General features: G+C 38.1%; 1 protein-coding gene across 3 annotated transcripts in view; it reads left to right on the forward strand.

Moving 5' to 3' along the window:
- Window positions 1–6,311: 6,311 nt before the first annotated feature.
- KIF27 (kinesin family member 27) overlaps window positions 6,312–16,762 on the forward strand; it is an 80,034-nt gene continuing 69,583 nt past the window's right edge. For 2 of the 3 annotated variants that reach the window (XM_053923518.1, XM_053923521.1), the window contains exons 1-2: window positions 6,312–6,398; window positions 11,200–11,584. In XM_053923518.1, coding sequence (XP_053779493.1) covers window positions 11,287–11,584 — 298 coding nt within the window. In that variant the 5' untranslated portion in view covers window positions 6,312–6,398; window positions 11,200–11,286. Of the gene's footprint in view, window positions 6,399–6,721; window positions 6,828–11,199; window positions 11,585–16,762 lie in introns of those variants that run through there. The other variant, XM_024560096.3, reaches the window with a different exon arrangement.

Consider the following 16,762-nt stretch of genomic DNA (forward strand, 5'->3'; position numbering starts at 1 on the left):
AACTCCAAAAAAAAAATCCTATTGGGTGACCAAGTCATTATTCTCTAAGTCAGTAAATAAAAGGAAAAAAAAATCAAGTGTGTTGCCTCCCATTTCTATACTAACTGCATTTCTGGATAATCTGATGGAGGGAAACTATCGAATAATTTCAATTAAATGTAAAAAGGAAATATTAGAATTAGAAAATTACCATTTTGGAATCCCTGATGAAATAATAGACCTGGAAAATGATCATCAATGGCTTTTAAAACCATTAGGTAAAATGTTGACAGGAAACTTCTTTAATGGATAGATTAGGTTGAAAGCACCTACTACTTATCTTAACATCACTAAAAGAGGGATGTACAGACTTATGCGCCTGTTAGTGTGTTGTAATAGGAAGTCCACAGTCCCATTTGTGAATTATTCTAGCCGGAAAAATTGAACCTGAATCTAATCAAGAATCTAGATCTAACTACTAATTTACTGGAAATGTAGGAAGTGCAGGAACAAGTGAAATGACAACAGAAAGATGCAGTGGCCAAAAATATTCTAAAGGACAAATGGCATAGTTTCTTTAACAAATAAATGGTGAAAAGAAAAAAAGGTGGGGCTTAGCGAGGATGTGGAGAAATTGGAAGCCTGTGTGCTGCTGGTGGAAATGTAATACAATGAAGCCGCTCTGGAAAATAGTATGGCAGTTCCTCAGAAAATAACAAATAAGACTATCATATGATCCAGCGATTCCACTTTTGGGTATATATCCAAAAAGACTTGAAAGATGGATCTTAAAGAGATATTTGTATATCCTTGTTCATAGCAGCATTATTCACAATAGCCAAAAGTTAGAAGCAACCCAAGTGTCCAACAAGAGATGAATAGATAAACAAAATACAGATATTATTCAGTCTTAAAAAGGGAATTCTGACACATGCTACAACATGGATGAACCTTTAGGACATGATGCTAAGTGAAATAAGCCAGTCACAAAAGGACAAATACTGCATGATTCCAGTGTATGAAATACCGGGAATATTCAAATTCATAGAGAACAAAGTACAGCGGTGGTTGCCAGGGCTTGGGGAAAGGGGTGAGTGGGGAACTATTGTTTAACTTAACAGTATAGAGTTCCAGGTTTTCAAGATAAAAAGAGTTCTGGAGATTAGTTGTACAGCAATGTAAATGCACTTAACAGTACTGAAGTGCATACTTAAACATGGTTAAGAGAGTAAATTTTATGTTATGTGTATTTTACCACAGTTTTCATAAAGATGGAGGGTACCTGTGATTGCTTAAAAGAGAATTAAGCAACATATCAACCAAATAGTACATGTTTGGACCATGTTTGGATCTTGATGGCAAATAAACCGAGAGAGAAGGGGTGGGGAAGGGAAGAAAAAGGAGAGAGAGGCATTATGTAGAAGACTAGCATAGTCTTCGGGGAGGCAGTGTTGACTTCGTCATCTGACACACGTAGACTTCAGATTGCCTCTGCCACTTACCAACCGCGTAGCCTTAAGCAAATTACTTGTTTTCTGTTTTTAACTTTTATTTCTATGAATATTGATTGAATGTATGCAATGAGTTTAATATATACTGTTTTAAACACTGCTCAACAATGGGAACATGAAAATAAGTAATACATGGTCTCTGCTGATACTGAGGAATAAATGTGAGAAAGAAATAGCAGGGATAAGTCTAGAAAGGTAGGCAAAAAAGTAGAATATGGAAGGCCTTGTATGCCATGTCAAGAAGATTGGACTTTATCATAAAGAGCCATTGAAGTTCTTACTTTTTAAAGTTGTCCTTCATGTTTATAAAAATCACATATTTATACATTAAGAAAAAATACAATGCAATCCCAATTAGAAATTTCAGTGGAACTTTCTACTGGAAATTGTCAAACTGATTCAAAAGTTATTTAGGAAGACAAATGCCAAGAGCAGCTAAGAACACTTAGAACAATAAGGAAGGGCTTACCCTATCAGGTAAAATATACCAGAAAATTATAGTAATTAAAGCAGTATGGAATTGGTACAGGAATTAAATTAATGGATGTAACAGAATGGAGGTCTCCTTCAAATAAACTCATGAAAATATAGAAAAATGTTCTATTCCATTGACTCTAAGACATAACTTTTCACATTTCATTTCAAGTTTTATGAACTGAAATTAATTTTCTTATTTAAGATAATCTGGTTTGGAGTTTCTATTACTTATAAAGTGCTCTAATGATAAACTTTTCAAACAAGTCTTTTTTCCCCCTTTAAGAAATCCAGAGTTGGTTTCTGTTCCTTGGAACCAAGACCCTAATTGACTCAACTTTAAAAATGACCTTTACAATCAGAGCAGAAATAAACGAAACAGTCTAAAAAAAAGAAACAAAAATCAATGAATCCAAGAGGTGGTTCTTTGAAAACATAAACTTGATTGACAAACCTTTAACCAGACTCATAAAGAAGAAAAGAAAGAGGACCCCAATAAATAAAATCAGAAATGAAAGAGGAGAAATAACAATGGACACCAAAGAAATACAAAGGATTGTAAGGAAATATTATGAACAACTATATGCCAACAAACTGGACAACCTGGATGAAATGGATAAATTCCTAGAAACATACAATCTTCCAAAACTAAATCAGGAAGAGTCAGAGAATTTGAATAGAGATTACACCTAGTGAAATTGAAGCAGTAATCAAAAAACTCCCAACAAACAAAAGCCCTGGACTAGATGGCTTCTCAGGGGAATTTTACCAAACATTCCAAGAAGAACTAACACCTCTTCTAAAAATATTTCATAAAATTCAGAAGGAGGGAAGGTTCCAAAACTCATTTTATGAGGTCAGAATTATCCTAATTCCAAAACCAGATAAGGACCCTGCAAAGAAAACATTTTATAGGTCAATAACCCTGATGAACATAGATGCAAAAATCCTCAACAAAATATTAGCAAACTGAATGAATACAGCAATGCATCAAAAAGATCATACACCACGATCAAGTGGCATTTATTCCAGGAATGCATGTTTGGTACAATATTTGCAAATCAATAAATGTGATTCACCACATAAACAAAATGAAGGATAAAAACATCATGATCATATCAATAGGTGCAGGAAAAGCATTTGATAAACCCAGAATGCATTTATGATAAAAACTCTCAGCAAAGTGGGATTAGAAGGAGCATATCTAAACATAATAAAGGCCATATATGACAAACCCACTGCCAGCATCATACTCAGTGGTCAAAAACTACAAGTTTTCCCCTGAACATCAGGAACAAGACAGGGATGTTCACTTTCACCTCTTGTTCAACATAGTACTGAAAATCCTAGCCATAGAAATCAGACAAAAAGAAGAAATTAAAGGCATCCAAATTGGAAAGAAATAAAACTGTCTTTATTTGCACATGGTATGGTACTGTACATAAAGAACCCCAAAGATTCCACCAAGGACCTACTAGAACTGATAAATGAATTCAGCAAGGTAGCAGGATACAAAATTAATATCCAGAAATCAGTGGCATTTTTATTTGCCAATAATGAACTAACAGAAAGGGAAATTAAGAAAACAATCCCATTCACAATTGCTTCAAAAAGAATAAAATACCTAGGAATAAACTTAACCAAGGATGTAAAAGACCTGTACTTGGAAAATTATAAGACACTGAAGAAAGAAATTGAAGAAGATACAAATAAGTGGAAGCACATATTCTGTTCATGGAGAGGAAGAATTAACATCATTAAACCCAAAGCAATCTATAGATTCAACGCAGTTCCTATCAAGATTCCAATGACGTATTTCACAGAACTAGAACAAATATTTCAAAAATTTATATGGAACCACAAAAGACCTCTCATAGCAACAGCAATCCTGAGAAGAACAAAGTTGGAGGAATCACACTACCTAATATCAAACTATACTATGAAACCATAGTAATGAAAACAGCATGGTACTTTTCTAAATACACAAATCAATGGAACAGAACAGAGAGCTCAGAAATAAACTCGTACTTTTATCATCAATTAATATTTGACAGAAGAAGCAAGCGCATACAATGGGCTAAGGATAGTTTATTTAATAACTGATGTTGGGAAAATTAAACAGATATGTGTAGAAAAATGAAACTAGACCACCTTCTTACACCACTCACAGGAATAAATTCAAAATGGATCAAAGACTTAAATGTTAGACCCATAACCATAAAAATGGTAGAAGAAAACATAGGCAGGAAAATCTTGGACATTGCTTATCCAATTTTTCATCACATGTATTTCCCCAGGCAAGGGAAACAAAAGAAAAAATGAACAAATAGAACTACATTAAACTAAACATTTTTTGCACAGTAAAGGAAATCCTCAACAAAGTAAAAAGACAACCCACAGAATGGGAGAACATATTCACTAATACATCTTATAAGGAGTTAATGTAAAAAGTTTATAAGCCCTGGTTGGTGTGGCTCGGTGGATTGTGTGCTGGCCTGTGAACCAAGAAGCTGCCAGTTTGATTCCTAGTCCAGGCACATGCCTGGGTTGCAGGCCAGGTCCCCTGTTGGGGGCACATGAGAGGCAATGGAATCTCTCACACATTGATGTTTCTATCTCTCTTTCTGTATCTCTAAAATAAAAAATAAATCTTAAGAAAAATTCATTCCTCAGGCTTTAAAAAAGTTTTTAAAGTATTTACAAAACTCAACACCAACACCCCCCCCCTCAAAAAAAACGAATCCAATTTAAAAATGGGCAAAGGACCTGAACAGACTCTTCTCCAAAGAGGATGTACAGATGGCCAATAGACATATGAAAAGATGCTCAACATAATCAGAGAAATGTAAATTAAAACCACAGTGAGATACCATCTCACACCTGTCAGAATGGCTATCATCAATAAATCAACAAACAACAAGTGCTGGCAAGGATGTGGAGAAAGGGAACCCTTTTGCACTGTTGGTGGGAATGCAGACTGGTGCAGCCACTGTGGAAAGCAGTATGGAGGTACCTCAAAAGATTAAAAATGGATCTGCCTTTCGACTCAGCTATCCCACTTCTGGGGATATATCCAAAGGAACCCAAAACACTAATTCGAAATAACACAAGCACCCCTTTGTTCACTGCAGTGTTATTTACAATCACCAAGATATGGAAGCAGCACAAGTGTCCATCAATGGATGAGTGCATATAACAACTATGGGACATTTACACAATGGATTACTACTCGGATATAAAAAAGAATAAAATTTCACCTCTGTGAAAGTATGGCTGGACCTGGAGAATGTTATGCTAAGTGAAATAAGCCAGTCAGAGAAAGACAAATGCCATATGATTTCACTCATATGTGGAATCTAATGAACAAAATGGACAACCAAAATGTAGACTCATAGATGGAGAGCAGATGACAGCTAGTGGGGGTGGTATGCTACAGGGTGGAGGGATCCAACAAAAAGGAAAAAGTACTCATGGACATGGGCAACAGTGTGGTGACTGTGGGCGGAGGCGAGTATAAAGAGACTAAATGGTAATGGGAAAAAATATAAATATTATATATACATTTTTAATTTTTATTTATTTATTTTTAGACAGAGGGAAAGAGAAGAAGAAAGAGAGGGAGAGAAACATCAATATGTGGTTGTCTCTTGCGGGGCCCCCACCTGGGGACCTGGCCTGCAACCCCCGCACCTACCCTGACTGGGAATTGAACTGGCCACCCTTTAGTTCGCAGGCCAGTGCTCAATCCACTGAGCCACACCAGCCAGCTAAATATTATATATTTTTAAAAGATTCATTTTATGCAAACTTTACTTCAATAAAAATAAATTGAATTGGTAGCTAAAATGTTGAAACGCATGTGACGTTTGTTTCATAAATCCGTGGAAAGTTACTTTGTTTTATTTTTTAAATTTTTACTTTATTTTCGAGAGCTAGAGGAAAGGAGAGAGAGCGAGAGACACCAAGACACGGATTTGTTGTTCCACCATTGATGCCTTTGTTGGTTGATTCTGGTATGTGCCCTGACCCGGGATGGAACCCGCAATCTTGGCACATGGGAAGACTGCGGGCCAGAGCCTGGCCGCGGAGAGTTACTTCGGCTCAGTAGTTTGAGAGGAGTCTGGATTTTTCAGCGACGCTGGGCTATGTGCCTCCGAGTGCCGTGCAGCCAGCTCCCCAGAGGCGGGGCGGGATTGACGGGGTTTGAGTGACCTCCGCGCTGCCGCGGCTCCCTGAAGCGGGACTGGGCTTGGGGGCGGGGCCGGCGCACAGCCAGCAGGCAGGCTGGGAGGGGCGGCGCGGGCGTCGGGCTTCGCCCGTTGCCAGGAGAACCCGTGACAACAAAAGGCGCAGGCGGCGGCGGCGGCGCGTTGGAGGGAAATCCTGGAGTTCCGCGCTTTGCTCGCCGCCGGAGACCGAGGCTTTCTCCTGCCGGTCAGTGCGCGGCGGGCGGGCCGGCCGGGCTAGCAGGGTCGTGTGCGGTGCGGCGTCCTGCCGTCCTGCTGCGCCCAGGAAGACGGGGCGCCGGCCGAGAGCGGGGCTCTCGGGGTGGGGGTCTGCCGAGGGTGGGCTCGGGGGGCGGTTGGGGCACCGGCGAGGCCGACGAGGGCGCCCGAGGGGTGCTGGGACCCCCGCCTAGCGGCCGGAGGAAGTTGGGTCTCTCTGAGAAGGGCAGAGGGAAGAGGGATGCGGGATCGAGCGGCACTGAATCAAATACTGGTGTAGTTTTCGCATTGGTACTTCCGAGTGCGGGATCTGGAAGGTATGGGAAGTCCCACCTCCTTTGGGGGTTTCGTTTAGCCAGTCGCTGGCCGCCTACTTTCCCTTCCGGATGTTGAAACTGTGCGCATTCTAAGGACTGTAGTAAGTCCGATAGCCCCCTCCCTCGGACGTAGTTCATAAATTGATAAAGAAAGGGTGCCCAAATTATTTCTTTAAAACCTTTCAAATAACACCGCCCTCTTCAAGTTTTTAAAACTTTGATGTTTTCCCTCTTCGTATCTCCTCCACTTAGTTCTTTATGTATTTGGAGGCTTTTCCGAGATCCTTATGCGACTCACTATCCAGTTGCTGGGAAATTTCTTATGCAAATACTAACAAGCCACAGTTTTTAGACAACCACTACCTCTGAAAAACCAAGGGCACAAGATGGCAACAGTATTTGGAAACACTTATTTCTAATTAATGACGTGGCAACAATGGTCAAGTATTTCTCTTGCCTTTGCTTAGCTTTCAAACTTCCTTGAGTATGCCTAAATAGTACCAGCCAGTCAGATTTCACCTTTCTTTACATTTAATGATGGCATAATACGTATGCTTCTGATCACTTATTGACCAGAAGCTGAAGAAGTGTAAGTGCTGTGGATTTTTTAAATCACATCCTTGTACATTAATTTTTTGCAAGCCCTTGCCTTTGTAGCCAAATTCCTATTATAAAAACCAAGAAAATGAAAATATCCCAATTACACTTTGTACTACTTTCAATTTCGTTGGAAGTAATTAGGCTTGGCTTAACACAAACCATGTTTTAATGTGATGGCATTAAAAAACACTAATCTATATGATGAAAACTTCTAATGTAGGTGTTCAGAGACATTTGGAAGAACCACCTCAACACAGCATCTCTGCAATTTCTTTGGAGAAGTTTACAGTGCCAAATGATTGTAGAGCCCTTTAGGATCCTAGAAAAGACTGACCATACATATGAGTTGGTTTTTTTTTCGGTGCTGAATATTAGTAGAATGAATAAAACTGACAAGGTTATATGCATCTCTGTGGCCATTAAAGATAGTTTGCTGACTCTGTTTTAGAATTTTACTGCCCAGGGAGCTGATTTTTTTTTTTTTAAACCCTTAGTGGGCCCTTAATAGAATGATGTAAATGTTTTTCATTATTGTGATCCTTTTCCGACTTATCCACTTGCTATAGTTTTTTAAAGGCTAGTGAATATTAAATGTCTTAATTAACATTTCCATAGCAAGTAGTGCTAAAAATGTTATTTTAGTTTTAGCCTGCTAGGTTACTTAATGATACTGTTCAAGACTTGCCTTCTCCTAAACTGGTTATTTTTCATCATCTGCACTAAACATTATCATAGGTTACTGGTTACATTTTTAAACCTTTTATCCTATCAAGACAGTATTTGTCTACATGTTTTTATGTGAACAGATGTTTTCATTTCTGTTAGATATACATCTAAGAGTAGAGTTTCTGGGTGAAAGGATAACCCTTTGTTTAGCTTATTGAGCAACTGTGAGATTGTTTTACAGAGCAATTGCATTATTTCACATTCCCATCAGAAGTGTATGAGGGTTCTGTATTCACTACCTCCTTGCTAACACTTACGATATGTTTTTTTGACTATAGTTGTGTTAGTGGGCATGGTATGGTATCTCATTGTGGTTTTGATTGCATTTCCCTGGTAGCTAATGTTGCGCATCTTTGCCTCTGCTTATTGGCCACGTTAATATTTCCTTTGCAGAAATGTGTTTTCAGAGCCTTTGCCCATTTAAATTTTTTTTTTTAGGTTGAGTTGTCATAGTTCTTTATATATTGCAGATACAGATCTTTATTAGATATACTTGCAAATATTTTCTCACATTCAGTGAGTTGTTTTTTCACTGTGTCCTTGATGGTGTCTTTTGAGGCATAAAACTTAAATTTGATTAAGTGCATTTTATCAATTTTTCCTTTTATTGCTCATTGCTCTTGCTTTCGGTGTTCTATATGAAAAACCATTGTCAAATCCAAGGTTAGGAAGAGTTACCTTTATATTTTCTTTTAAGAATTTTACAGTTTCACCCTGACCATTGTGGCTCAGTGGGTGGGGCATCATCCCCAAAAGAAAGGTTGCTGGTTTGATTCCTGGTCAGGGCACATGCCTGGGTCGTGGGCCAGGTCCTGAATTGGTGGCATGCTGGGGACATGCAAGAGGCAACCAGTTGATGTTTCTCTTTGATATCGCTGTTTCTCTCTATCTGTTTCTCCCTCCCTTACCCTCTCTTTAAAAAAATAAATAAATAAGATCTTTAAAAAATAATTTTATAGTTCAACCATTGATTGCATTTAGGTCTATGAACCATTTTGAATTAACTTTTGTGCATGTTAGGTAGGAGTCCAATTTCATTCTTATGACTGTGGCTATCCAGTCGTCCCGTGACTATTTGTTGAAAAGACGTATGTTTCCCCATTAAATTGTCTTGGCATGCTTGTTGTAAATTAATTGTCTATAAATGTGATTATTTATTTCTGGATTCTCAATTCTTTTCTATTAATATTTTCCCCATATTAAATTTCTTTTTTTCATTGAATTTTTTTGGGTGACATTGGATTATAAAATTATGCAGGTTTTAGGTATGCAGTTCTATGATAGATCATCTGTGTATTGTGTTGTGTGTTTACCATCCCAAGTCAAGTCTCCTTCCATCACCATTTATTCCCCCTTTTACTCTCTACCTCCCCTTTTTCACTGATTTTTGAGTCTGGCCTATGCCCGTACATACTGTCTTGATTACTATTGCTTGTTTTTTATTTTATTTTTATTTTTAGACAGAGGGAAAGGGAGGGAGAAAGAGAGGGAGAGAAACATTAATGTGTGGTTGCCTCTCATGCACCCTGCACTGGGGAACCCAGGCATATGCTCTAACTGGGAATTGAACCAGCGACCCTTTGGTTCACAGTCTGGTGTGCTCTTCACTGAGCCACACCAGCCAGGGCACTATTGCTTGGTTTTAAAATTGGGGAAATATGTCTTCCAATTTTGTTCTCTTTCACTATTGTTTCTGCTATTCTGTGTCCCTTGAATTTGCATATGAATTTTAGCATTAGCTTGTCAATTTCTGCAAAGAAGTCATTTGGGATTATGGTGAGAGTTGTGTTGAATGTGTAGATCAGTTTGGGAAATACTGTCATCTTAACAATATTGTCTTCCAATCTGTGAACTTGTTTTTTTCCCCACTTATTTAGACCTTTACTTTCTTTCAACAATATTTTGTAGTTTTCAAAGTAGCAGTTTTACACATTTTTAAAAATTTTTTTTCCTAAGTATATTTATTCTTTTATTGCTAATGAAAATGGAAATTATTTTTTAAAGATTTTATTTATTTACTTTAGAGAGAGGGGATGGGAGAGAGAAGGAGAGGGCTAGAAACATCTCCAGTGTTTGAGAGATCACAATCAGTTGCCTCTTGCACACCCCCAACCAGGGACGTGGCCTGCAACACAGGCATGTGTCCTGACTGGGAATTGAACTGGTGACAGACCTTTCAGTTTGCAGGCTGGCGCTCAGTCCACTGAGCCACACCAGCCAGGGTGGAATTGTTTTCTTAATTTATTTTTCAAGTTGCTCATTGTAACATAGCTACCAATTAAAATTTTTTTTTATCCTCACCTGAGGACATTTCTTCATTGCTGTTTAGAGGGAGAGGAAGGGAGAGAGAAACATCGATGTGAGAGAGAACCGTCAATAGGTTGCCTTTCGTACGCGCCTGGGCTGGGGATCCTATGTGCCCAGACTAGGGAATGAATCCGCAACCTAGGGTTATGCCCTGACGGGCAATGGAAACTGCAATCCTTTGGGCGTGCGATGATGCTCCAACCAACTGAGCCACACCAGCCAGGGTGCAGTTTCATTTTTAATGTATTAATTCTACCAGAGCTCTTCAGAAATATGTTTAACATAATTTAGGAGTACAAAAGCAGTTTTTCTGTTGGTGTTGATTATTTTGAATAAAAACTTCCTTTCAAATTTATATTGACTTTTGGAAATCCTTAAAATTATTTCATGGATTTTTTAATATAATATTTGTGGTGAGGAAGAGGTGTTATTTTTCAATGGGCAGTTATAAAACCTAGTACAAGGACTTGCTTTTAACACCTATGTATAATTTCCCAGTTATTTTCTTGCCTTAATGTTCTAACTCCCTAATTATTCAATATTTAGATTGAGCTGGGAAACAGCATTACAGAAAGAAGGGCACATTGGAATCCCATGTGCTTTTATTTAGTCTCATCATTTACCAGTACATGGTCTTCATTCCCTAGGTTATTTTATAGCAAATCCAGACATCATACCATTTCATCTGTAAATTATAGAGGTGCTTTTACAAGACAGACTCTTTGTAACTATCTTATTTTGGAGCAAAACCTGCTGTAATCGACTTTGCTTTAGATGATGATTTGTTTATTAGGGTATAAGAGTCAATAATTAAATTTTGGTTTCTATTTTGATACACAGGAGTCCAGATCTTATGTAAAATGGATGTTTCTCACACTAGACACTGAATATTAAGTAGAAAATCTGTTTAGTAAAATCTAAGCTGCCATGGAAGAAATACCAGTAAAAGTTGCTGTAAGAATTAGACCTCTGCTCTGCAAAGAAGTTCTTCATAATCATCAAGTTTGTGTGAGAGTTATTCCAAACACCCAGCAAATTATCATTGGGAGAGATAGAGTCTTTACTTTTGACTTTGTTTTTGGCAAAAATTCCACTCAAGATGAAGTTTATAATATGTGCATAAAGCCACTTGTGTTGTCACTCATTGAAGGCTATAATGCAACCGTTTTTGCCTATGGACAAACTGGATCTGGGAAGACATACACCATCGGAGGAGGCCATGTTGGTAAGATTCTCATACTCTTTGACTTTTTGAAACACTTGAACGAAACCAAAGTATGACCATACCTGACTCATAGTAGGTGCTCAGCATATTGATCGAATGAAATAATGAATAGGATAGTCAGAAGTGCTCATATGTCATCTTTGAAACATTTGTTTTTAACGGGGAGGGAGGATGGGAGGAGGTGGAGGAGGGAGTAGGGGATAAAAGGTGATGGGCGGAGACTTGCCCTGGGGTGGTGAGCACACAGTACAGTGCACAGATGATGTGCTGTGGAACTGTGCACCTGAAACCTGCATAATGTCGTTAACCAGTGTCACCAGGATGAATTCAATGCAAAGGAAAAAATAGTAATAAAAAAGAAACATTTGTTTTTAAATATTGAAGTTTTATTAAACAATTTAATTTATGATTATAGTTGTTTGAGGAATGATTTGATATACGTTTATATTGCAAAATCATTACCACAGTTTAGTTAACATCAGTCACCTCACACAGTTCCAAATTGTTTTCTCCTTGTGATGAGAAATCTTAGCAACTTTCAAATACACAATACGGAGTTGTTAACTATAGTCACCGTGCTGTATATCACACCCCCGGGACTTGGCTTGCCAGGGAAGTTTGTGGCTTTTGATTACCTTCACCCATTTCCCCCACCCGCAACCCCTGCTTCTGGCAACCCTTTGTCATTTTGAATGGAATTTACATTAGAGAGACATGAATGAGCATGATTAGACTTTGCATCTTTTAATAGTCCACTTGTAAATATTCAGAGTCCTGTAACTAGAACTTAGAGGAATATAAGAGAAATTTATTATTTAGTTTAAAGTGTGTCCCCCCCCGCCACATTTCCTAGCCAGATTTGTTTTTTACAGCTTTATTGGCGTGTAGTTGACAAATAAAATTGTGAGATATTTTAAGTGTTCATTGGGATGATTTTATATGCAAGTATGTGTACATTGTGAAAGGATTCTGCCCTTCTAGTTAACACATCCATTACCTCACTGTATACAGATTTCTGTTTTAAATACTGAATGCTTTAGGATATAATTTTTCCTGCTTGTAATTATAGTTTGGAAAAGGTAGTATCATAAGATTCCTTTAGAGCTGGAAGGAACCTTGAAAATCATTCCTCTTCCTTTATTAAGTGAGGAGCTCCAGCCACAGAATGATTAAGGGCTCACCGAGTTGGGTGGCTGGTGACAGCACTGGACTGGAAAACCACGTGCTCTGTTAAGACTGTTTAGTGTACTGGCATTTTCATACTAAAAACAATCTTTTGAATATTGTGCATATACATCGTTGTTTAAAATTATCACTGTATGTGTAATGTGTCTGTGTGTGTAATGGCTTTCAATGTTTTTTCTACTTTCATACTTCTCAAGGGTAGGATATGTGACTTTCAGAAACATCTCTCGTTAAGTGCAGGGATGTGGGGGGGTGAGGTTTGGAAGGTGTCTGTGTGGTTTGAGGAGGCCCTCATTCCAAAGATTAAATGGAGGGGCCTTCAGTGCCCAATGCCACTATTATTCCCATTTTTTAAGGACCACTGGTATATAGGATTAGGAGACTCAAGATACGAGATTATTTTAGGTTCTCAAAATAAATTTCAGGTTCTTTCTATTGTGGCTTTTCTTGAAGGTTGTATTTTTTAAGTACTTTTTTTGTGTTAAATTTTATTTAATTTTTAAAGAGGGGAGAATTCAAAAATTCATTAATTTTTAGAAATTGAGGGAGAGAAACAGTGATCAGTTGCCTCTCGAAGGCCTCCAACTGGGGACCTGGCCTGCAATCCAGGCGTGTGCCCTGACTGGGAATCGAACCTGCAGCCTTTAGGTTCACAGGCCGGCACTCAATCCACTGAGCCACACCAGCTAGGGCTGTATTTTTTTCTTTTTGATTGGCCAGTATTTTGTGACCTTAAAGACTCAGTATGTGCATTTTACTAATAGGGGTATGAGATGTTCAGAACTTGGTGACAATTGTAGCTATAGTTTTTTAAAAAGAGGCCATGAGTGTAATTTTAATTCTTTAAGGGAAAAAGTTATTTATCATCCTAAAATACTTTAACTGCCCTAAGGCACTCTATACCCAGAGAAGTAGATCACCATTAGAAACTATTTTGATGATGTTTTTTCCCCTAGTTTTTAAAAAAATATATTAATTTTTTCATGGTAAAAACAGTTGTCACGTGATGCTTAAGAAATTAAACAAATGAAAGCCCCTTTCATCCCCAGGAAATAACACTTTGATGTATACCGTTCTAGAGCCCTCCAGACATTTTTCTGGGCACGTTACAAATGCACGTGTCGTTTTTGTTTCGCTTTTTTGCTTGTTTAATGAGATATTATACCTGTGGCTCTGTAACTTTCTTTTTGCTTTTAACCATACAAAATATCATTTTATTTCTTCCCATTTGGGTCATAGAATTTCATTTCATTTTTTTGGCTGTATAGTATTTTATAATTTGAATGGATCATGGTTCGTTCATTCCAGTATTAACGGGCATTTAGGTGGTTCCTGATTGTTACTCATAAAAGAAGTTGCATTACATACCTCTGTACATTTAACTTTCATTTGTGTATTAGTATTTCAATGGAATATATTTCTAGAAGTGGATTTGGGGAATCAACCACATTTAAAATGTGGACAGATACTGACAAATTACCCTCCAGAAAGGCTTGTTCCAATTTATATATATTCCCACCATCAATATATGAAAGCCGTTTGTTCCTATCTCTATCATTTCCTGGATATATAAATCCAAAGTATTTTTTTCTACCATCTGACAAGTGAAAAATTGTACTGTGTTGTTTGAAGTTACCCTTGTTTGTGTATTCGTGAAATTAGAGAACATTTTCAATTTTCCATGCTGACACCGTTTCTAGGTCAGTTGTCTGCTGTTTGATTATTGGCCAGGCAAATAATGTTGTTCCCCCCGCCCAATAAATAATTTATTGAGTATTTGCAGTGTTTAGGGTTCCCTGCTAGCTACTGCGGCAGGGTGAAAATTTCTTATCTTTAATGTGATCCTTATTTAAACTAATATTCATTTTCCTACTTTTCAGAATCTTGGATGTACCGGCTTTTACCGGGCATAATCTTCTCTAAAAGCTTTCATTTCTGTACTCTTTAAATACATAGCTGTTGAGATATAAAACTTCGTAAGTTCTCTGTATGAAATAGTTTATTTCAAAAAGAAAAAATACGCAAGAAAGAAACAGTTTATTTCACGAATATAAGCCTAACATTGAAATGTGGTTTTCAGGTCACCAAAATATGTATTTGAAACTTTATTGTAAATATTATCTGAAATTGAGTGTTTTGACAAGTCTTTTGAATTTTTGTGCTCTTTTGTTATCTGCTGAAGTGGGGAATGATCAACTATATATACTGGCTAATCCAGAATGCTTAACATATACTATAGTTTATAGAGACTGCTATTGGCAAGTTCCTGGGAACTGCCAAAAAGGAATCTTTCTCCCTTGTATTCCAACACCTACAGCTTCCTTTCCTTGCCACACGATGGCAGTATTGCATCTTAAATTAGCTGAAAGGCAGCCCAATTAGTGGAGGTTCAGATTTTCAGGATGAGTGTTGCCAAAAATGTAAACATTGATGATCTTCAGTTTGGAAGCAAGTTTGTGTTAAGGTACATTTATAAGCCAACGTTTTGTAACTTTTTTCTGTGGAACGATGCTGGAAATGGTAGACAGATTTCTTTCGAAATTGGCCTGCAGAAGTTCGTTTAACCTTAAATCCCAATTTATTCTTTCACTTACTTTAAATTTTATCTTGTACTTTTCTTTTACTATTTTAAAAATTGTGGCGAAATATGTGTGTATATAATAAAACATAAAATTTACCATTGTAACCATTTTAAGAGTATAGTTCTCTGACATTAAATTTAGTGTTTCGCAACCATCACTGCTGTTTTTCAGCAACCCAAATGTATAGAAACTTTGTGACCATTAAGAAGTAACTTCCCTCCCCCTCCCCCTGGAAACCTCTAATTTACTTTCCTTCTCTATGAATGTTCATCTTCCAGATATTTCTCAGAAGTGGAGTACACAATATTTGCTCTCCTGTGTCTGGATTCTTTCACTTAGTGTGGTGTTTCCAAGGGCATCCTTCTTGCAGCATATTCAGAACTTTCCTTTTATGACTGAAGAATATTCCATTTTATTTCTGTGTTGTATTGTGTTTATCCATTCCTATGTTGGTGGGCACTCGAGTTGTTTCCCCCTTTTGGCTCTTGTGAATAATGCTGCTGTGGACATTGGTGTACAAGTATCTGAGTCCCTTGTGTGCACTTTTGTTCATTCATGATGTTATTGTAGTGATTTGTGTGCTGGGTTGTGGAAGTGATGAAGGAGAAGAGGTATGTGAGACTTCTGACCCTACTTTTCCCCCTGATCTCATCCAGTCTCATGACATTAAAAACTATCTATATGTAGCTGACTTCCAGGTTTTTTTTTTTTAATCCCCAGTCCAGACTACTGTCTTGAACTCCAGACTTATGTATTCAACTGACTGTTTAGTCTTTGCAGTTGGGTGCTACAACATCTCATTTGGATGCCAACAGACATCTCAAGTTTAATTACTCAAAAAAATGAACTTACAGCCCTGGCTGGTGTGGCTCACTATATTGAGTGCCAGTCTGCAAACCGAGGGGTTGCTGGTTCAATTCCCAGTCTATGGCATATGCCTGGGTTGCAGGCCAGGTCCCCATTTGGGGGTGTGAGAGAGGCAACCATACATTGATGTTTCTCTCCCACTCCTTCTCTCTCTCTTCCCCTCTCTCTAAAAATAAGTAAGTAAAAACTTAAAAAAATGAACTGCCATTTCCCCCTCAAACCAATTCAATCCCTGCTCCTCCCCATATCTATTCCCCACTATCAGCTCTAGTGGCTCTAGACAAAACCTTGGAGTCATCGTTAACTCATTGCTTTCTCTCACATCCCAGTTCCAATCTGCCAGGGAATGTTAATGTTGTTCCCTTCCACATAAACCTAGAATCGGGTCAGTCCTCACCTTTTCTCTGCTGCCGTCCTGCTGTGAGCCCCCATCCCGTCTACTCAACCCTCTTAACTGCCCTGCCTTCTAAGCTGTCTCCTCACACCCACCCCTGCCCTTCTGTGGTATTTGCAAAACCCAGCAGCCAGGGTGGGCTCTTACATC

The sequence above is a fragment of the Desmodus rotundus genome, chromosome 1 (assembly GCF_022682495.2).
Source record: "Desmodus rotundus isolate HL8 chromosome 1, HLdesRot8A.1, whole genome shotgun sequence".
Classification (NCBI taxonomy): Eukaryota; Metazoa; Chordata; class Mammalia; order Chiroptera; family Phyllostomidae; genus Desmodus; species Desmodus rotundus.